The sequence below is a fragment of the Lissotriton vulgaris genome, chromosome 3_1 (assembly GCF_964263255.1).
Source record: "Lissotriton vulgaris chromosome 3_1, aLisVul1.2, whole genome shotgun sequence".
NCBI lineage: Eukaryota > Metazoa > Chordata > Amphibia > Caudata > Salamandridae > Lissotriton > Lissotriton vulgaris.
Genome location: NC_141689.1, coordinates 1,838,971,423 through 1,838,989,891, shown reverse-complemented (window position 1 = coordinate 1,838,989,891; position 18,469 = coordinate 1,838,971,423). Strand labels below are relative to the sequence as shown.

At 43.3% G+C, this 18,469-nt stretch overlaps 1 protein-coding gene across 1 annotated transcript in view; it reads left to right on the top strand.

Moving 5' to 3' along the window:
* LRBA (LPS responsive beige-like anchor protein) overlaps window positions 1-18,469 on the top strand; it is a 2,444,222-nt gene that overhangs the window by 513,597 nt on the left and 1,912,156 nt on the right. The window contains exons 25-28 of the mRNA XM_086962285.1: window positions 3,789-3,942; window positions 8,386-8,566; window positions 9,303-9,415; window positions 9,847-9,954. Coding sequence (XP_086818411.1) covers window positions 3,789-3,942; window positions 8,386-8,566; window positions 9,303-9,415; window positions 9,847-9,954 — 556 coding nt within the window. The remainder of the gene's footprint in view (window positions 1-3,788; window positions 3,943-8,385; window positions 8,567-9,302; window positions 9,416-9,846; window positions 9,955-18,469) is intronic.

Sequence of the window (18,469 nt, the reverse complement as noted above, 5' to 3'; positions counted from 1 at the left end):
ATGCCGTCGGAGTACTTAGACGCCGCCCTTGCGCGCTGACGTCAGTTCTTCTTTTTTCCGCGCCAGAAAACGCAGATCTGGAAGAGCAGTACTCTTAGTCATTTTGTGACTAACTTTTTTGATCACTTTTGATCACTTCTCGAGTCGACCTTCGACTCGCGGTGCTGGTAGGGATGCCTGGGTTTAAACCTTGCGAGGACTGTCACCGCTTGATGTCGGTGACCGACCCCCACCGTCGGTGCCTTTATGTCTCGGGCCGACCACGATGGCAAGTCGTGCCCCGACTGCCGGCCTTGACCTTGAAGGCTAGACGGGAGCGCTCCCGTAAGGAGCTCGAGCTCCGGCAGTGGGCTCCACGCCGCTCGAGGTTCCGGTCAAGGAGGAAGTCGAGGGACCAATCGCGGAGCCGCAGTCATCGCCGCTCGACGAGTCACCACCACTCGTCGGGCTCCAAGTCCTCAGTTAAGCCGCGTCCAGCTCCACACCCGCCGGTCCCTGGGCTGCAAGCGACGCCGAGGAGATACGTGACTTCCTCGTGGCCATGAGGACTCACTTCCCTCCGTCGGACCCAGTCGAGGCGCCTTCGGGCCCTGCGGGTCCGTCTCGGAGACCTAGTGGGCCAGACTCCGGTCCTGACGCCGCAGGGCCCCGCAGGATCCAGGCCTGGATCCGGGTCGTCGCCAGTCGACCTTACGACTCCTCCGCTGGCGCCGACCCCGAAGGAGTCGCCCACAAGGCCGTCCCCGGACGACATCGTCCCCAGTCCCAGCCCCGGTCCGGGTCGGACCGGCGCCGTCTCCAGTGCCGATGGGTGAGCAATTCACCTACGACCCGGCTCCATCATTTTTCCCTGACTATCAGAAGATAGAAGACGAGTAGGACTGGGAGGTGTCTGAGGACCCTCTGGCACTGCACTGCCCGTTGAGCCAGGACTGGGCAGACGAGCTAGGGGAGGCCAGTGGTCTGGACACTTCGCCCGACACTGGATTCGTCTCTCTTCCCTCCGTGGCTACGGAGGAAGTGGGCTGCTTACAGCGTGGTGTTGAACAGGGCGGCCATGGCTTTGGCTCTTGAGCTCCCTGTCGCGGCCATGAGGACTAACCTCCTCACACTGGGGTGCTCAAACGGCAGGCAAGCTCCTCGGCGACTCTACTGCCGTTCAACGAAGCCCTCACCGACGTTCTTTTGGGCACCTGGTCCAAGCCCTGCACAGGCCTCCCAGTGGATCGGAACGTGGGCAGACGCCACCGACCGGCTCCAGGCGACCCTAGCTTCCTGTCCGTTCACCCCACCCCGAGAGCCTTGTGATCCAGGCCTCTACATCCCAGACTGCATTCCCGACCGCTCCTCTGAATTGGGAATCTAAAAGGTATGATCAGTTTGGGAAGAAACTGTTCTCCTCCTTGAATTTGGGGCTTCGGTCTGTCAAGGCCGCCTGCCTTCGGTCCGTTACACCCTCTGTGGGACATGGTTGCGGAGGTGCTGCCACAGTGCCCGGAGGAGGCCTGGGCAAAGCTTGCCCAAGCCCTGGCGGAAGGGCAGGATGCAGCACGCTACTCAATACGGTGTGGACTCGACTTAAGGGACTCGCTGGGTAGGGCGATTGCAACGACGGTGGTGGTTTGTCGTCACGCCTGGCTGAGGTCCGCCAACTTTTCGGGGGATGTCCAGGCCACCCTCATGGACATGCCCTTTGAAGGCTGTTGCCTCTTTGGAGACAAGGCAGATAGTGCGCTGGAGCGTTTCAAGGACTCCAGGGGTACGGCCAAGTCCTTGGTCCTAGGCCAACGCCAGCAAACTTCTGCTTTTCGCTCCTTTCGTGGCCAAGGAAGGGGTGCCCCCACACGTTCAGCCAGCCACAGACCGCAGACCCAGGTTCAACGCGGTCGCGGACGTGGTTACCACCGTGGCAGTGCCGGGGGACACTGGCACGGTCAGTCCACCCCTGCAGCATCTGCCTCTCAGCCTTCCTAGTCTGGCATTTCAGGCCCATTCGTCGCCAGTGGGGGGGCAGGGTCCGCCATCACCTCCTGGCGTACCATCACGTCGGACAGGTGGGTGCTGCAAATCGTACGAAGGGGCTACTTCCTCCCCTTCGAGGCGACCCCTCCAGCCATGCCACAGCAGTGATTAACTTGATTATGTATTTAGATAAGTAGCAAATATTCGTGATTGTCTTGCTGTGCATAGTTTCTTTTTCTCTCTCCAACATCTCTCTACCCATAAATATTGCCATTGAGCTAACTAATACCATATATTACACATATTGTCCACAGGAACTACTGTTCCTTGTTATATAATAGATACCCTGTTTTCCTTGTGAGTAGGGTGGCCCTTGTTTTCCTGTACCCAACCAACTGAGAGGCATTACATCTTTTATATTGATTGTGTATCAGGACGAATATCATGTCTAGTGTATTTCCTCTTGAATGTGTGGGGAGTGTCACCAATTGTTTATGTCCTAAAATTTCACAAGGGGTATTAGAACATTGGAAAGTTGGTAGCTCCATTGAAAACAATTGAGTGCTCCGGGCTTATAATGGCTGGTATAAGCCCGGAGCTCCAACATTCATATGTTTCTTTGTTCACAGCTCTTCCTGTGAACAAAGGCTTCAGGGAGCCTGAGGGGATTTCAATCCCCTCGCGCTCCCTGAAGGCTTGGTTTTATTTTTTAGAACATTCTGCACTCTAGTGGCAGAATGTTCTAATAGCCTTATAGCCCCTCGTAGCAGGGCTATACCAGCAATTAAAGTCCTGCTGCTTTGTTAAAGTCCCTCGCCTTCAGCTCTGGCCTATAAAGCTGCAATGGGCTTTAATAGCCGGTTTACCCCGCTACGGCAGGTTATAATACGTTCACTATCCTGAGTCCAGGAGACATCGTTTGCCCAGACAGTGAAATCTCCCAGTACAAAGAGTGATTAGTGTGAGATGGCCAGATTTTTAATGCATTTTGAGAAGGCTGATCGAAAGTTATTCAAAGGCCCTGGTGACTGTAGTATAAAAGTTCTGTGACAGCTGTTCCCTTTCTTGTCTTGATATGGTGAGATATGGAAGCTTCTGGTGTCCTTAAGAAGTTAAATGTCCGCTTCACATCTGCTGTCTTTCTAGCTTTTCATTTTTAGCAACAAAGTCAAACTTCATGCTGCACTATGTATACTTTTTCGATTTATTTACCTGTACTTTTGAAGTAAAATCTATATAATCTAGGACCACACTTGGGCTGGAGAATTCAGTTGTTGATTACTATAAATCGATCAATGAAGATTTCTATTATGAAAACTCGTGTAACAAATAAGTAGGTTTTTTCTGGTAAGTAGGTTTGCTGATACGCAGTCATTCAGCTGAAAATGTCAGTTACTTGCAGATTACTTTTTAGGAAATAATAATGACATCTCTTTTGTGACAGTAAATGTTCTCTAAAGCTCTATGTCTTACCTTCTTGTTTAACTCAGTGTTCAGGTTATTTAAAGCGCTGAGACTGACATTATTTTATGATGGACATAAGAAGTTTAGGTTAGTATTATTAAAGCTCCTACAAAACTGCTGCTCTGCTTTGAGGTACACAAGTTATTTATGAAATTATGCATTGCCCTAACAGCTCATTATACCCTCTTATACCCATTTATCTCCTCATATTTGACATTTTGTCTCTGCTCTAAATAGGACACGAAGTATGAGAGTTTTAGCTACTGTGTAAGAGTGTTTCATAAATTTGCACGCTTCAGTTTGCACAAACTATTTACTTTGTTTTTGTTCATATTCACTTATATGTAAGATTTTTCTTTCAGCCACTCTACTAAAACTGTGATGGACTTCGTGAATAATAGTGAAAATGTGATCTTTGTGCACAATACAGTTCACCTTATTTCTCAAGTGATGGATAACATGGTCATGGCTTGTGGTGGAATACTGCCTCTTCTGTCTGCAGCTACATCTGCTACTGTAAGGATATTTTGTGGATGTCATTTTCTTTAATTTTCATGCATACTTTCTTGAATCATTGTTGAGTAAAATAAGTTTGCATTTCTAAGTCATAACACAAGTGACAAAATGATATGCTATAGATAAAAGCCTCTGAATCGAACAGTAGCATGGCATGAAGGCAGCACCAAAGAGATTGAAAGTATGAGTTTGAATTCTTTAAGAATAACACTTGCACATTAGATTATTTTGTTTGCTCTATGTAAGGTGTCATTATTTGTATTGGATTATGCTCATCGAGCCTCCTTGTAGTAAAATCCAGTAGGCTTTCAGAAAGATAAATAAATATGCTAATCATCTTCACCAAGTTTCATTTATTGTGAATTTTATACACACCCACACCCCTCCCCTCCCTGCAAAAGTGACTGGAGTTTTACTGTTCAGTGGCACATGCATCCCAGTATTAAAGTTTTCATAATGTATATAATTGTTCGTGATGTCTTTAATATAATATTTGAACTTTATGAGTACAATGCATTAAGATACAAAATAAAAGGAACTAAATTAACTATTTTGGTGCTCTGAAAACAAATCTTGAGAATCAACAAATTTGACTGCCAAGTAGTGTATTGGTAATGCAAGACTTACTCACGAGTTGAAATCAGACATAACGATCTGACAATGATAAAACAGTCTTTTTAAAGGGCTCTAAATTCTAAAGTCCACTATCTTGGGTTCAAAATAAGATCTCTAACTATAAAATAAAAATTCTGTTTGAAAATGAGGAGGTGCCAATCACCCAGTGGATATCATCAAGGGACAGAAGGTTTTGGCATTACTTGGGATAGCAGTGCCTATTGTCACTAGTGTGAGAATCTACTCTTCTTTTTTTTTTTTTTGCCCTTCGCCATTCAGTAGTTTTTCTCTGTTGGCATACAAAAGTACCTGCAGGAGGTAAAACAAAATTGTAGGTAACTGAATGACCTCTGGTAACGGACAATATTTCGTACTCCTGAAAAGGTTGTAAATGTAACACCATTGAGTGCTCCTGCCTCTGTTCTTACTCTTAAAAATTGGAGTAGTTTGTGGTAATTTGGACTTGTGCCAAATTCTCTCATGAGTGGTAAGAAGACCTCAACCAGCTGTCTCCAGTCTGCTGTGAAGCCTGTTTTCTCTGAGAGTCCTGGTACCAGAACATTAGTACCAGGAATAGGTCTAAAATATCCTCACGAAAGCATGCAGAAGTACTCATGACTACTGTTTTTATAAATTTTATTTTATTGAATTTGACATAAAGTTCAAGTTTGCATCAATACATTGTGTGTTACTTTGATCAGGATCAAAATTCTCCATTCCGCTATACACCTTACACAGTCGTGGGGAAAAAGTATCAATGATTGTTTCAAATCTCATATAACTCATCCTGTCCGATGGCAACTCCCTAAGCATACTTACAGGTATATTAAATTTGGAGCTCTGGTATGTCTGCATCCCAGCCTTGATTTCTCTTTATTCAGCAAGTGGGTGTCTGATTCGGTCATTCTTCTAAACTCTCCGCCCATCTGTAGGGTCTATTGACTGCTGGGCTGGTGCATGTTTCATTCCTTTCAGCACCTTTGCTTTGATCGTTCGTCGAAACATTTTTGACCCCACAATGCTCTCCCCAGTCTATGTATGTATCTGGTACTTCTGTAGGCTGTATCTATTCAAAAGGCAGGGGAGTGCTGTACAGATTCAAAGAAAAGCATAAAGTAACCGATTAATAGGGGAGGTAGCTGGGTTGTGAACTGTTAGTGTATTGTGATGTTGTGTTCTTTAAAGAAGTTTTTCATTACCGGTTTCCTAAATTGGAGCAGCATTGGGGTGGTCTTGATGGATGCTTGATGTTGTTCCAGATCCTGGCTGCATAGGTGGAAATGTAATTAAGTCATCTGAAAGTAAGCTGTGTTGAGTAATTAACGTATCTTTGTGATGAGTTTGACATTTGTACTGTTACTCATGTTTTAGCATAAACTTGATGGGCAATACTTATAAATGATGCTTATGCACCCAATTGAGCTGTTAGAAGCACCTTTGTTTGCTAATCTCAATCTATGTCTTTAAAGGCTTTGAAACAGTGTTTCAATGATTTTGCCATTTTTATAAGGAGTAGGAATAAACAATGATGTACTGAACTGTAATTATCTAAATGTCTAAGTCCTTTCATTTGTGAGGTGTGGTCATGTGGGTTCAGAGATTGCTCCTTATCTCTAGACTTCACGAGAAGCGTATACACTTTTGGGTCTGCCATCCAGCTCTGATGGGAAATCGGAGTTCTGCTTTTCTATTCCTGTGTTTCAGCTGATATACTGGGGAGACTGTTGGTGAGTAGATAGAGCTCCCAGTGGCAGAAGGTTCTTCGGTGATCATCTGCGAGGCGATTAGCCTTCTTGCAGTAGTAAGCCTCCTGGGCATTAGGTTCTCATAATAAGGGCCATGTGAGAAGCACTGATGTAGAACGCAGTGAACACTGTCGTTTCAAAGCCGAACTGCGGACAGTAAGTTGTGCGTCCCATTGCTAGATTAGAGTTGTGGGTCAATGCACAAAAATTGAGATTTATGCCTCCTTTCTCACTTATGTGGCATGACAGCGTTGAGATGTCAGTAGAGGAGGCCCATTTATGGACAAGGTCTTGTCCAGAAGTGGCAGTAGCGGTCATGAGGATCAAACATTAAATTCTCCATGGAAGAGGTGGATTGATTGTGGTGCATGAAGGAATGAATGAATGAATGAAGCCAGATTTATATAGCGATACTTAGCCCAATGGGCGTCAAGGCGCCTAACCAAATAAAGTGTAAGGTCAGAGAGCATGCTTACTGGTAGGCCTTAGTGAAACACCACATCTTTAGGGCTTTCTTAAAAAGGGCCATAGAGGGTTGGGTTTTAATCTCAGAAGGGAAGGTCGTTCCACAGTTTAGGGGCCACAGATGAAAAGGCTCTTCCGCCCCTTCTGACCTTGTTTGTCCAAGGGACGGATAGAAGGTTCTTACTAGCAGAACGTAGGCTTCTACTAGGGGTATAGGGACTCAGGAGGGAGCTTATGGCTTCAGAGCAACCGCCGGATAGAGCACTGAAGACCAGGCATAGGATTTTGAAAGAAATCCTAGACTGAATCGGAAGCCAGTGGAGACTCTTCCTGGCAAGAGTAGCAGAGGCGGTGTTAGGGACATCCAGAACAAATCTGTCAGCCGCGTTCTGGATGGTCTGGAGGCGTTGGATAAGGCCATTATTGGTGTCTGCATATAGTGTGTTGCAATAATCCAGCCGTAATGCAACTAAGGCGACCACGGTCTGTTTGCGGTCTTGAGGGGAGAGATAGTGGGCGATTTTCCTAAGAACCCTAATAACTCCCCAACAAGTGGACACGGTTCTATTGACCTGTTGTGTCATGGCCAGCGAAGTATCGATGATCACGCCAAGATTCCGGGCGGAGTTTGACGGCACGGGACAGGCTCCAAGAGACGGAGGCCACCAGTCATTGGACCATATGTCTTGATCTTTACCGAAGATCAAGACATCGGTTTTCTCTCGGTTCAGCTTCAGTGCTTCTGAAATCGTCCATTCAGAGACTGCCTGCATGCAGTTCTTAAAGCTGAGCGCGGAGGTACTCACCGAGTGGGAGAGGGACACCATAATCTGGGTGTCATCGGCGTATGACACCACCTCCATCCCCTGTGACCTTACTAGCCTGGCAAGTGGGGCCACGTAAATGTTAAAGAGGGTCGGACTGAAGGCACCCTTCAGTCTCACTGCACCGTAGAGTTCCCAGTAGAGATCGCCAGTAGTTGCAGAAATGCTGACTTGAGGCCATAGCAAAATTTGGGTTGTGTTACAAAGGGTGTTCCGTAGTCCATAACGGCTCCTGGACCCCACTTCAACTGGTGACGGTTACAGGATTATGATCACTTTCAAGGCCAAAATCAATTTTAACATTCAGCAGCATGCGCCAAAAATTCAGTGTAGTAAAACTATAATATATATGAGACTTCCTGTTCCGTGAACAAAATGTATATTGAGCCAGGATATTTGAAGGGAATAGTCCAATAAATTAGGGGTGTCTAGAAGATAACAAAATAGCTCTATAATCCATCTTTAAAAGATCCTGTGTTTAGAAATATTGCTTTAGGAATAGAAGATTCCTAAACCTAATGAGGTATGTGAGAAAAAGTAAGCTGTTAAAATCCCTCAGCCTGAAAATAGTTGAAGTTGAAGATGCATCACATATCTTTTTCCTGTAAATTGGAGGCGTTTTAGACAATATATTTTCATGCATCCAAGAGTGAGTTTTAGACATTAAATTGCCATTTGTAAGGAATAATCTATTTCTACATGTTTGTACTTTTTGGTCATTTTTTGCATCATTTCGTTTGTGTTTTGGAATATCAGATTTAGATGAATCAACCTGTCTCCTATTTCCTCTGTAGCATGAACTGGAGAACATTGAGCCAACGCAGGGCCTATCCATTGAAGCTTCTATATCGTTCCTCCAAAGGCTAATCAGTCTTGTTGATGTGTTAATATTTGCCAGCTCTCTCGGCTTTTCTGAAATTGAAGCTGAGAAGAACATGTCATCAGGTGGAATTTTGCGGCAATGTCTGCGATTAGGTAAGTCTGTCAACTGGAGCTGTTGGAGGAGTATTTTTCTTTATTATTTTTCTTTATTATACAGTTGCTTGTATCTTTGGATTCCAGATGAGGACTTAGAGGAAATCAGTACAGGATGGTCATTGTTGTTGCCTTTCATTAACAGATTAGATGTTTTATGGAGTATCTGCTTAAAATAGATTGCTTGAAACTATTGTAGTGAGAAGTGACCTTTGCTGCTTTTGTTCTGCATCGCCTCTCGGAAGAGGTTCAACAATTTCAGCATCTGTCACAAGTGCACACAGTTTGTCATACTTAGATGTGCTCAGTTCTTTTATTCCTTTGCACACAACAGAATCGTCAGACGCACATATACTAAAAATAGGTGAGGATAGAATATAGGTATTACAATAGGCACCAGACTAATGAAAGACGCCTTGTTGGTGGATGGTGCAGTTGGCTTTGAGAAGATTTTTTTAGTAGAACTCTTGTTATGATAGTCTTCTAGGTGATTTGGTAACATTCCCAGTTCATTGTCTGTGATTGTTTACTATTACAATATTCCATAGTACCACTACAGTAGTCTCAAGAAGTCATGCTTTGCTGAAATGAAAAATTGTAACGTGTCTGAAAAGCTGGTAAATGTTGTATCTTTCATGTGCAAGCTACAATTAAAGAGGTACACTTTAAGCTTTTCATGTGTAACTGCCACTCCTTTAATTGCAATGGTGATCTTCTTATTTCCTTTTTGTGACAGTCTGTGCTGTGGCAGTAAGGAATTGTTTGGAGTGTCAGCATCATACACAAATTAAGTCCCGCACGGATAATGCAAAAGGCTTGAAAGGAACGCAAGGAAAGACTGTAGTAAAGGCAAGTGTTTATTTTAAACTTCGCTCCGTAACCCAAACATGATTCCATCATTAGTGTGCACTGCAGTTGCTTCATGCTTAAAGTTCTTTAGTGAACAAATGCTCTTAAATGTGAACTTCTAAAATGTGACACATTAGAAATACTGAAGCAGTTGTCGAGAGCTGTAAAGCATTACTTTTCTTGTAAATAATTTGTAAGCTCCCATGAGTTTTTTGTTTTAACGCGAATGCTTGGTTTCTCTTCCTTTATCTGCATTTCATATTTACACTTTGTAGATAATTAAAGTTTCTCCTTATGGCTTAGATGGGTATCCCTGGTTCGGAAGGCATCCTTTTAGGTATTGATTTTCTTGTCCAGTTTTTTTTAATGTTACAGTAGTTATGCCAGCCTGCCAGCATCATTTCATATAATTGTATCTTTTTTCCATTTAGAGTCCTGTTGACGTTGTGACTGGTGGGATGTCCCCAGTCCGTGACCTTGACAGACTTCTTCAAGACATGGATATAAACAGACTACGGGCAGTAGTCTTCAGAGATATTGTGAGTTTTTTTTTGTTTTTTTTAAAATATTTCTTTATTAGGTGTTTCTCCATATCAACAGATTACCAACAAGTATCAGCATTAGTCTCTGTCACCTCAGCTGAGGTGGAACACTGTTTTATATCAGTACAAATCAAGCTTTAGACCACCGATGTAGCCAGTGGAGGAGACTCTTATTCCACATTCCTACACATTTTATAAACATTCCCAAAAACGTAACTGTAACTCACCATCCCGCATCCCCTACTCCCCCCAACCCCCACTCCACCCGTACCCTCCCCCCGCCAGGTCTGGGTACCTCGAGGTCTGTACTTCGTATGATCTATACTGGGTCCCTTTGTGTCTGCCCACTGTGTCCGGGGGCCGTCCCCCCTGTGGAAGGCACCAGCTCCTCATTTGCTTGTGTGGATTGTGTGGTGTGCCCCGTTATCTCTTGCCTCATTGTTCCCCATGCCAGCAGCACTTCTGGTAGTTTATGAACTCTCCTGGTGTTACGCATATGCACTTCTTCAGCCAGTGCCCACTCCCTCAAATCTGTTCTCCACTTTGCCACTATTGGTCCCTGTTGAGTTAGCCAATTGATCGCTAAACGCCGTTTGGCTACAATATGCAAACGCGTGGGTCCAAATCAATTACCCATCCCGTTATCCTGGTCAGGTCTTCTATGACCAGCCACCAGTAGTCCTTGGTTGTTGGGCACAACCAAGAGATATTGTGAGTTATTAAAAGTCTTCCTCCTTCTTTATTGCAGTGTGTGGAATAGTGAGATGTGTGCCGTAATATTTTCTTTATTTGTCTGACTTATATTTGAGTTTGCATTTATCTTAATTTGTATATTAATAGGTATTGTGTATTTAGCAAGTTCTAATTTGCTTTTACCAATGTTCACATGCCTTTGGTGACGGCGTCCGAATTGTTGATACAAAATAACAGGAAAACATAAAAATCTCCATAATAATCCATAGGAGAGAGCTGAAATTAAGTAGGCCTCTTGTCTGTAGAGATCGTTTTTTTCTACCTCTTTAACTTCCCTTATGCCCTGACCACAATAGATCGCAAAAACAAATGTGATCTTTAAGTTCCACATGTACATTTTTTTAGAATGAATCATGATAATGATAATAATCTGTGGTCAGGTTTTTAATGTGGTGTTGTGCATAGGAAAAGTCTATTTTTATTTTCATTACAGCTAACACAATCCTTCTGATCATTTGCTATGCAACGTTCTTGTATTGAAGATTGATAAAGTGTCCTAGTCAAAAATTTATTTTGGAGTATGTTGAAGAGTAAAAGAGTTTTCCTTTGGTACTCTTTCACATACTTTTCATGTCTTTGAGTGCTGTCGCAAAATATCTAAAATGGAAGTATTCATTGATTAATTATGTACAGTTCGTATAAATCGGAAGTACTGTGCCCTTTTTTAATTTTTACTTGTAGGAAGTTGGATGTTTCACAAAGACATGTAACAGTATGCTAAAGAATTCTCCTTTAGTACTACTTCCTATACTTATAAATGCTTTTTCCAATTAGCCACTAAGCTGGCAGATGACACCGTCTTAGGTAGACCAATCCAGTAGCAGTTTAGGTCTTTTCCTGAAGGCCCATTTTGCTATGGTATTGTACACTACCAACTTAGTTATTTAAGCAGTATTTTGAACTACCTTTCCTCATCTTAATTGCTCCCCTTACTGCAACATTTTAACACTGTACATTTAAACTAATGTGTAAAATAAAAACATTTTGCTCTTGTTGAGTGCAGTTAACATGACTGAGGTTTTTGCCACTGCATTGCCTCAGACCACTCTCCGTAAAGGAAGCCCTCAATGTTGTTGCTAACTGAGCTAGAGAAAAAAAAATGTTTGTTTTTTATTGGTAATGTTCACATGAATACAGTATAATGTGTATGTAAAGTATGAAATGGACAAAACATGTTTTATTACTAGTGTTAGCTGTCCCTATAAAACTAAATTAGGTTGAAGAGGCTCAGGAGAAACATTAGAAAGTGTTTAAGGCAGTGAGTGCATGGAACAATCTCCAGTCTAAATCTAGATCGCCATCTAAAGTGTAAAAGCAATTAACTCCTCATGCAAGGGGGTTTCCTACTACCCCAAGTGCTGAGCCCTTGTTATGTCTTGCATGAGACGACGCTTGCACTATCGCTTGTTATACGTTTTGTTTACTTAAAGGGGCTTGAAGCCCACCCATTGCTTACCATTCTTTGGCTTCATTGTCATGCTTATTTAATGCCTCCTAATTGGTCAGTGCGTGCCGGTTTCACTTCCTTTTCTTTAGTTTGTCGCATGGACCAAGTACTGATGGCTTCCTTTTGATTTGCGTCCTTCCGCTGAGATTTAGGTACTACTTTCTATCTTCTTCCCCTGTTGTCTGTGTTGCTTATCCCTCCCAGCCTCCCACTGTCAGTATTGCTTCTTAATACCCCACCATCCAGTTGTCCTTGTTGCTTCTTTCCTCGCACCCACTCATTGTCTGTCTTGATTCTTAATTCTGTTTTGCTTCTTAGTTGTCCGTCTTGATTCTTGTTTGTCCGCCTTGCCTCTTCACTCCCAACCTTTAGTTGTCTATCTTGCTTTTTCCCTCCCACCCTCCTGTTGTCAGTCTTGCTTCTTCACTCCCACCCTCTCGCTTTCTGTCTTGCTTCTTCCCTCCCACCCTCCTGTTGTCTGTCTTGCTTATTCCCTCCCATTGTCTGTCTTGCTTCTTGCCATATCATAGCACTTTTTCTTCCTTAACTTCAGCCATGCTGCACAGCACCACTGCTATAGAACAAGACTAAAAGACATTGTCACAGCAAATAGCTCTTGCATAGGCGATACATTGACTTTGCCAATGCTTGTTTGATATGTGGTTCAGCCTATGCTTAAGCCGTCATATTTTTGTTTTCCACAAAATAAATAAAGGTCAAATTTGCGTTTTTATCCCCCCATGTTAGGCAATCTAAAGGTACCCAGGGTTTGTGGACTTGCCCAAAGGGAACCAAGAACATAGACTAACAAATGGGAGGTTCTCAAAGCCCTGGAGCAGGAGCACAGGTCATTTATAGGGGCCAGGGACGGAACCTGCGTAATATCTGAGCCGTGCTGCAGCCACCATTAAGATGGTCCTGGCAGGGGAGAGGAGCGCAGGTGTGAGGCTGAAAGGCAGTCAGACTGGGATTGGTACAGGAAGCAGGAGAGCTGGAAACCAGTGAGGGGCATGGAGGTGAAGGGTGGTAAAGAAAGGGTACAGAATTATGGACAAACATAGAAAAAGGCACATCAATGCAAGCATTGGCAAAACCAATAGGTCTCGCCTATGTGAGAGCTATTGGCTTTGCCAATGTCTTTTAGGGATGTTGTACAGCAGAGTGGCTGCTGTTCCGAACAGCTAAAAGTTAGAGGAGAGGAGAGGAGTGGAGTGGAGTGCTCTGGAGTGGCTTAGAGTGGAGTGACATAGGGTAGAGTGTCATGGCATAAAGTGGAGTGGCGTGGAGTAGTGTGCCATGTGTCGTAGAGTGGTTTGGCACGGAATAGAGTAGTGCAGTTGTGGCTGTAAGTAACTAACGCATCAATAGAGACAGCAGGCATTGTGAAAGCAACATAACTAAGAAGCTGTTTGCCTGTGTCAAAAGTAGGAAAGCACATTACATGTCTAGGAATAATACCAAAAAGCTTACAAAATTAAAAAAATTGTGTGTTGCAAAAAGAAGAGGAAAAACAAAGGCAAGAAAAAGAAATTACGGGAAGGCTATGGGAGCTAAGCAATGAAAAGATTGCAAATGAGAAGGACAATGAAAAGAACTAATAGTATACTGTCGGCAGATTGTAAGCCCATTTAATTGTTAAGAATAAGGCTTGCCGCAATGTCCCCCCTAATACTATTGTTTCTTGATCTGGGCTGTCATGCTCTTGAAGACGTAGCACGCTATAGACCGCTGGCATTTTGGAGGCGACTCTGGATCACTCCGGTAATCTCCTTGTATGCCAAGACCCTACTGGAAGTAAGGGGGTTAAGTCGATCACATAAGATCCCATGGTTGACTGCAATTAGATCCTTGTTGAATGATCTGAGGATGAGGAATCTATGGGAACATCCAGAGGCTGCGGAATTTCCATTGAAAAGGTCCTATAGAGCAGCATAGTGGGAGTTGGTTCCAATTAAGAGATTCTCCTCCCATATCTGCCAGTCATTGTCGAGGGAATTCCTTAATATCGAGGATGAACCGCTTTTGGAAGGTTATTGGGATCTTATAACAAAGCCTTGTGATCGCAAACTTTACCATCAGTTCAGGATGGGCACATTACCCGTACGATGGTATACAAGCAAATGGAACCCTGCTAGTGGTGATAAGTGCGTATTCTGCCAAGATCATATCAAAAATATTGATAATTTACTTATTTGTATGTCCTGCATACCATCAACCGAGGACTATCTGGCAGAAACCAGTATGTTTGCCCATGAATACAAGATCGGCGATGGTTGCAAGGAGACTATTGAAATCTGATACTTCCAACCTCGCTGTAATTGATGTAACAAAGTTCTTGAGTTGGGCGTGGGCCTTACACAATAATAATGGGGGGGGGGCAAAGTAGCTGTGTAACGATAAGATGGGCCCTTGTAAACAGGGGTTGGAGTTGGTATAGTAATACCTTATTTTAGAAGAGTACTCACCCCTTGTAAAATAACTGATGTAGAATTAAGTCTCTATGCTGGTTTATAAATTTAATCCTTTTTAAGAGTCTGTTTTAAAATGTGGCAATTCACAGTGTAGATTCATTACCACGTACAGTAAGCAATCGCATGCCATAAAGAAAATAATCAATGCACAGTGTCCGATTGCCCTAACGGATGGGGTCCTTAAGGGAGTCTTATCTGTAAAACCCAGTTTCACATATCGAAAATCCCATTCCATGCGGTCAGATTTGGTTAAAAACAGTCCAGAACTGCTTAATAAAGACTTGAATGCAGCAGTTGCAGAGCCTGCAAATTTGGTACTAATACTAGTTCCTACAAAAATGCATTTTCCGAAGAACAGATCAAGATAAAAAACAACTTTAACTGCAAAACAGAATATGCAGTATATGTCTTGGACATGCATTTGCGGACTCCGCTATGTAGGGAGTACCAAACTTCCAGTACAGGCAAGAATCCTACAACACTTGCGAGAAACAGTCAATTCAGACCCAACAATACCCTGTTGCAAGAATGTAACATCGGAGCATAATAACAATTTGAATGTATTGTCATACTTCGTTATTGACAATGTTCCAGCAAACAAAAGAGGGGGCAACAGGAATAAGGCTCTTAGACAATTAGAAACATGGTATATATTAGAACTTGATACCAAGAGCCCTTGAGGTCTCAATATGTGTGAGGACTTGTACCATTACCTATGAGACCACATGCAATTTGAATATATTGGGTTTTAAGGATGTTATGTATTATCATTTTGATGAGGTCATTGTGTATATAGTATTGGCAGCTTTTGTATTGTGTAAGAAATATTAATATTTTGTCGTCATTTGGTGGTTGGTGAATGTGTGTTTTATCATGGATTTTAGGAATTTATGGTTTTATACTATTTATTGGCGCCATTTGCACAGATGTATTTTTGCACAAATATATTTGCATATAGTTAGCTGCTATGCACTAAACACTTTAGTTCTGATCTAAAAACCCTGGCTTTTTCTGTAAAGTTTCATAATAATCAAATACCGCTGGTTCTTTCCGCGATTTGGGTTCCCGGCTGGGATTCCCTATTGTTTTGATTCAATAATTTTATCTATGCACTTATTGCACTTTTTTGCACAAAAGCACTTTTTCATTAGTACGATAATCATATGGTCAATTCGCATGATATACTTGTATGTGACTAGACAGCAAAAACAAGGTGTTTTATACCAACCGAATGTTGGTCAGATAGAGGTACATCTGGGACGGAAATAATATTGCATTAAGCAGTGACAAGATAGTTTATTATTGCTATGTATTGTTATGCTTTTAATAATCAAAATATTTATTGTTTTAGACAAGAATTTTGCAATAATAACATTCAGTATTGGTACAGTTAAAATGTCTATCCCAAATAACTACCAGCAATGTAAATGTATTTATACAGATATTAATCGCATTGCGTTTACTTTTGCATGAAAATGGACTGAGATCTAGTCCATTTTCTATGTTGTTTGCTGCTATCAGTAGTCACATGATACGTTGTAAAAAGTGCTTTCATTGGTGGTTTGTAATTTAAATTGTGTGCAATTACAAACACTTCCTTCTGGTGAGCAAGGCAACTGTGATCGCGAAACGCGTCAGATCGTGGCACCCCTGGTTCACTAAATCATAAATTAAAGAAAAATACTGCTGCAGCGATTACCGGATTCCAGGTGTCCGTTATTCTCTTGGAGAGTGCTGGTATGCGCGGCACGCTTTGAGAGCGCTAACGTGTGTGTGTGTGTATATATATATATATATATATATATATATATATATATAATTAATCATGGTTGATGTGGTATAGTACTAAGTTTTAGATTTTTGAATATGATGGTGTATTTTAAAGTGAATGAAAGCTGTATTAATTTTGGATATTTACTGTCTTTTATGATGAAGAATCGCAATAAAGACTTAATGAAATGGTAAAGAATATGTATAGCAGCAAAGCACACATGCTGCGTAGGCAAGACCTAAAAACGGAGCAAAACGCGGCACAAAACGGCTTAGAAATAGAACCGAAGTGGAGTAATAAAGCATGAAACGGTTATAGGATGGAACCGAAATGGAGCAAAAAGATGCACAAAACAAGTGCAACACAGAGGAGGACAGGGCAGTCGGGCACAAAACAAAGAGGTTAGGAATGGAACCTGGTTAATGTATGTATGGTGCATGTAAGTAGGTATAATCTAATATTCATTAAATTTGAATGTTTTGGAATGATTTTGTGTAAAGAGAACTTTAGAATTAAATCCAAACTGCTGTCATTACACCCAACTTTAGGAAAATCTACCACAGCCCAGTAAACCCTTGAAGCAGAAATTACCACTTTGTTTCAGTGTGCTACACAACCGCCAGTGTGCTTCAAACTCGCAGAGTAGCAGAAACACCACTTGCAAATATAAGGACAAATCTGCTCTTTACAATAGACCGAGGCCATCAATCTGCATTGAAATGGCATAGCCCTTGATAGAAAAATTAGGGTATGTGGGTCACTGACACACCAAAACACAGGATCAAATGTTGGCTTCACAATCACAGTCAGAAAATTAGAACTGAATTAGCTGAAACATTCAGTGTGAGGGTTTTCTTTGTAAAAGTTGGCTTTATTGACATTTTGAAAATCTAGAACCACAACAAGCAACATTCCCGCTTAACTTCCCTCGTAGGGGGCATGGTATCGGGCATACGGATTCCTTACTAGCGATTAAGCAATAAACTCTGGCCCACGGATCACAGTTCGCTTCTAACAGAAGGGCATAGTTCAGATCCGACTCAGAGGTCCGGGTCCGCTGCGGGCTGCAGTTCGAAGCGGGTTATCGTTAGATCGCCAAGTAGTTAGCTTGGAGCTATAGCCGCATCCCGTCCCCGTCCGCCCTTTCACTGTGCTGGCGTCGCCAAAACTTCCCCCCCCCCCCCCCCCCCACACCCCTGCCCCCCCCCCCCCCCCCCCCCCCCCCGCCCCCTTACCCACCCCGCTCCCCAGTGGTGGTAACGCACATTCATTCATAATTCAGTCATCCAAAGTAATTCAGGTCTGGAAGAGATGCAGGTCTCGTATGGAGGCAGGGCAAGCCGCTAGACAGAGCGGACCAGAGGACCCCAGCGGAAGGAGAAGTTCTTGAAAACGTTCTGAAAAATGTCTGCCATCCTTTCCATACTAAGTAGCCTCCAAAGCCTCGCATGCCATAGCGCGAGCGCTGGGGCCTCCTTTTTCCAGGCTGCGGCCAGAGTCAACTTGGCCGCCCCCGTACATAACCATAGAATCTTTTTATCAGCCCGTGTCTGGTGTTCGAGATCCGGATCCCGAAGGCCTAGCAGAACATGATCCAGTGTATCCTTGATAGGGTAACCCAAGATCTCTTTAATGTGGGAGAGGATTTCCTCCCAGTAGGGGCGAATGATCGGGCAGTCCCACCATATGTGGCGGAAATCGCCCAACGCTCCACAGCATCTATCTGAGGAATCCGGGAAAATCCTCTTCAATTTGGCTGGGTACATGTACCAGTCCAATGTGGTTTTAAGGTGGGCCTCTCGGAGATCTAGTGAATGGTTGTGCTTCGCGATGTCATGCCACAGATGGGACCACTCAGCATCCTCAATGGGGCGGCCCAGGAGATCCTCCCATAGGCTTATATAGCGTGGTCTCGGAGATATCGTGGTGGAGAGCAGGAGGCCGTACAGGAAGGAGATAGTCCCCCGCATGCTGGAAGTCTTTGCAAGAAATGCCTCGAAGACAGTGAGCGGCCTGGTGGCTGCGTCTCTAACTGAAGGCGAAAGTGCCCAATGCAGCATCTGGGTGTGG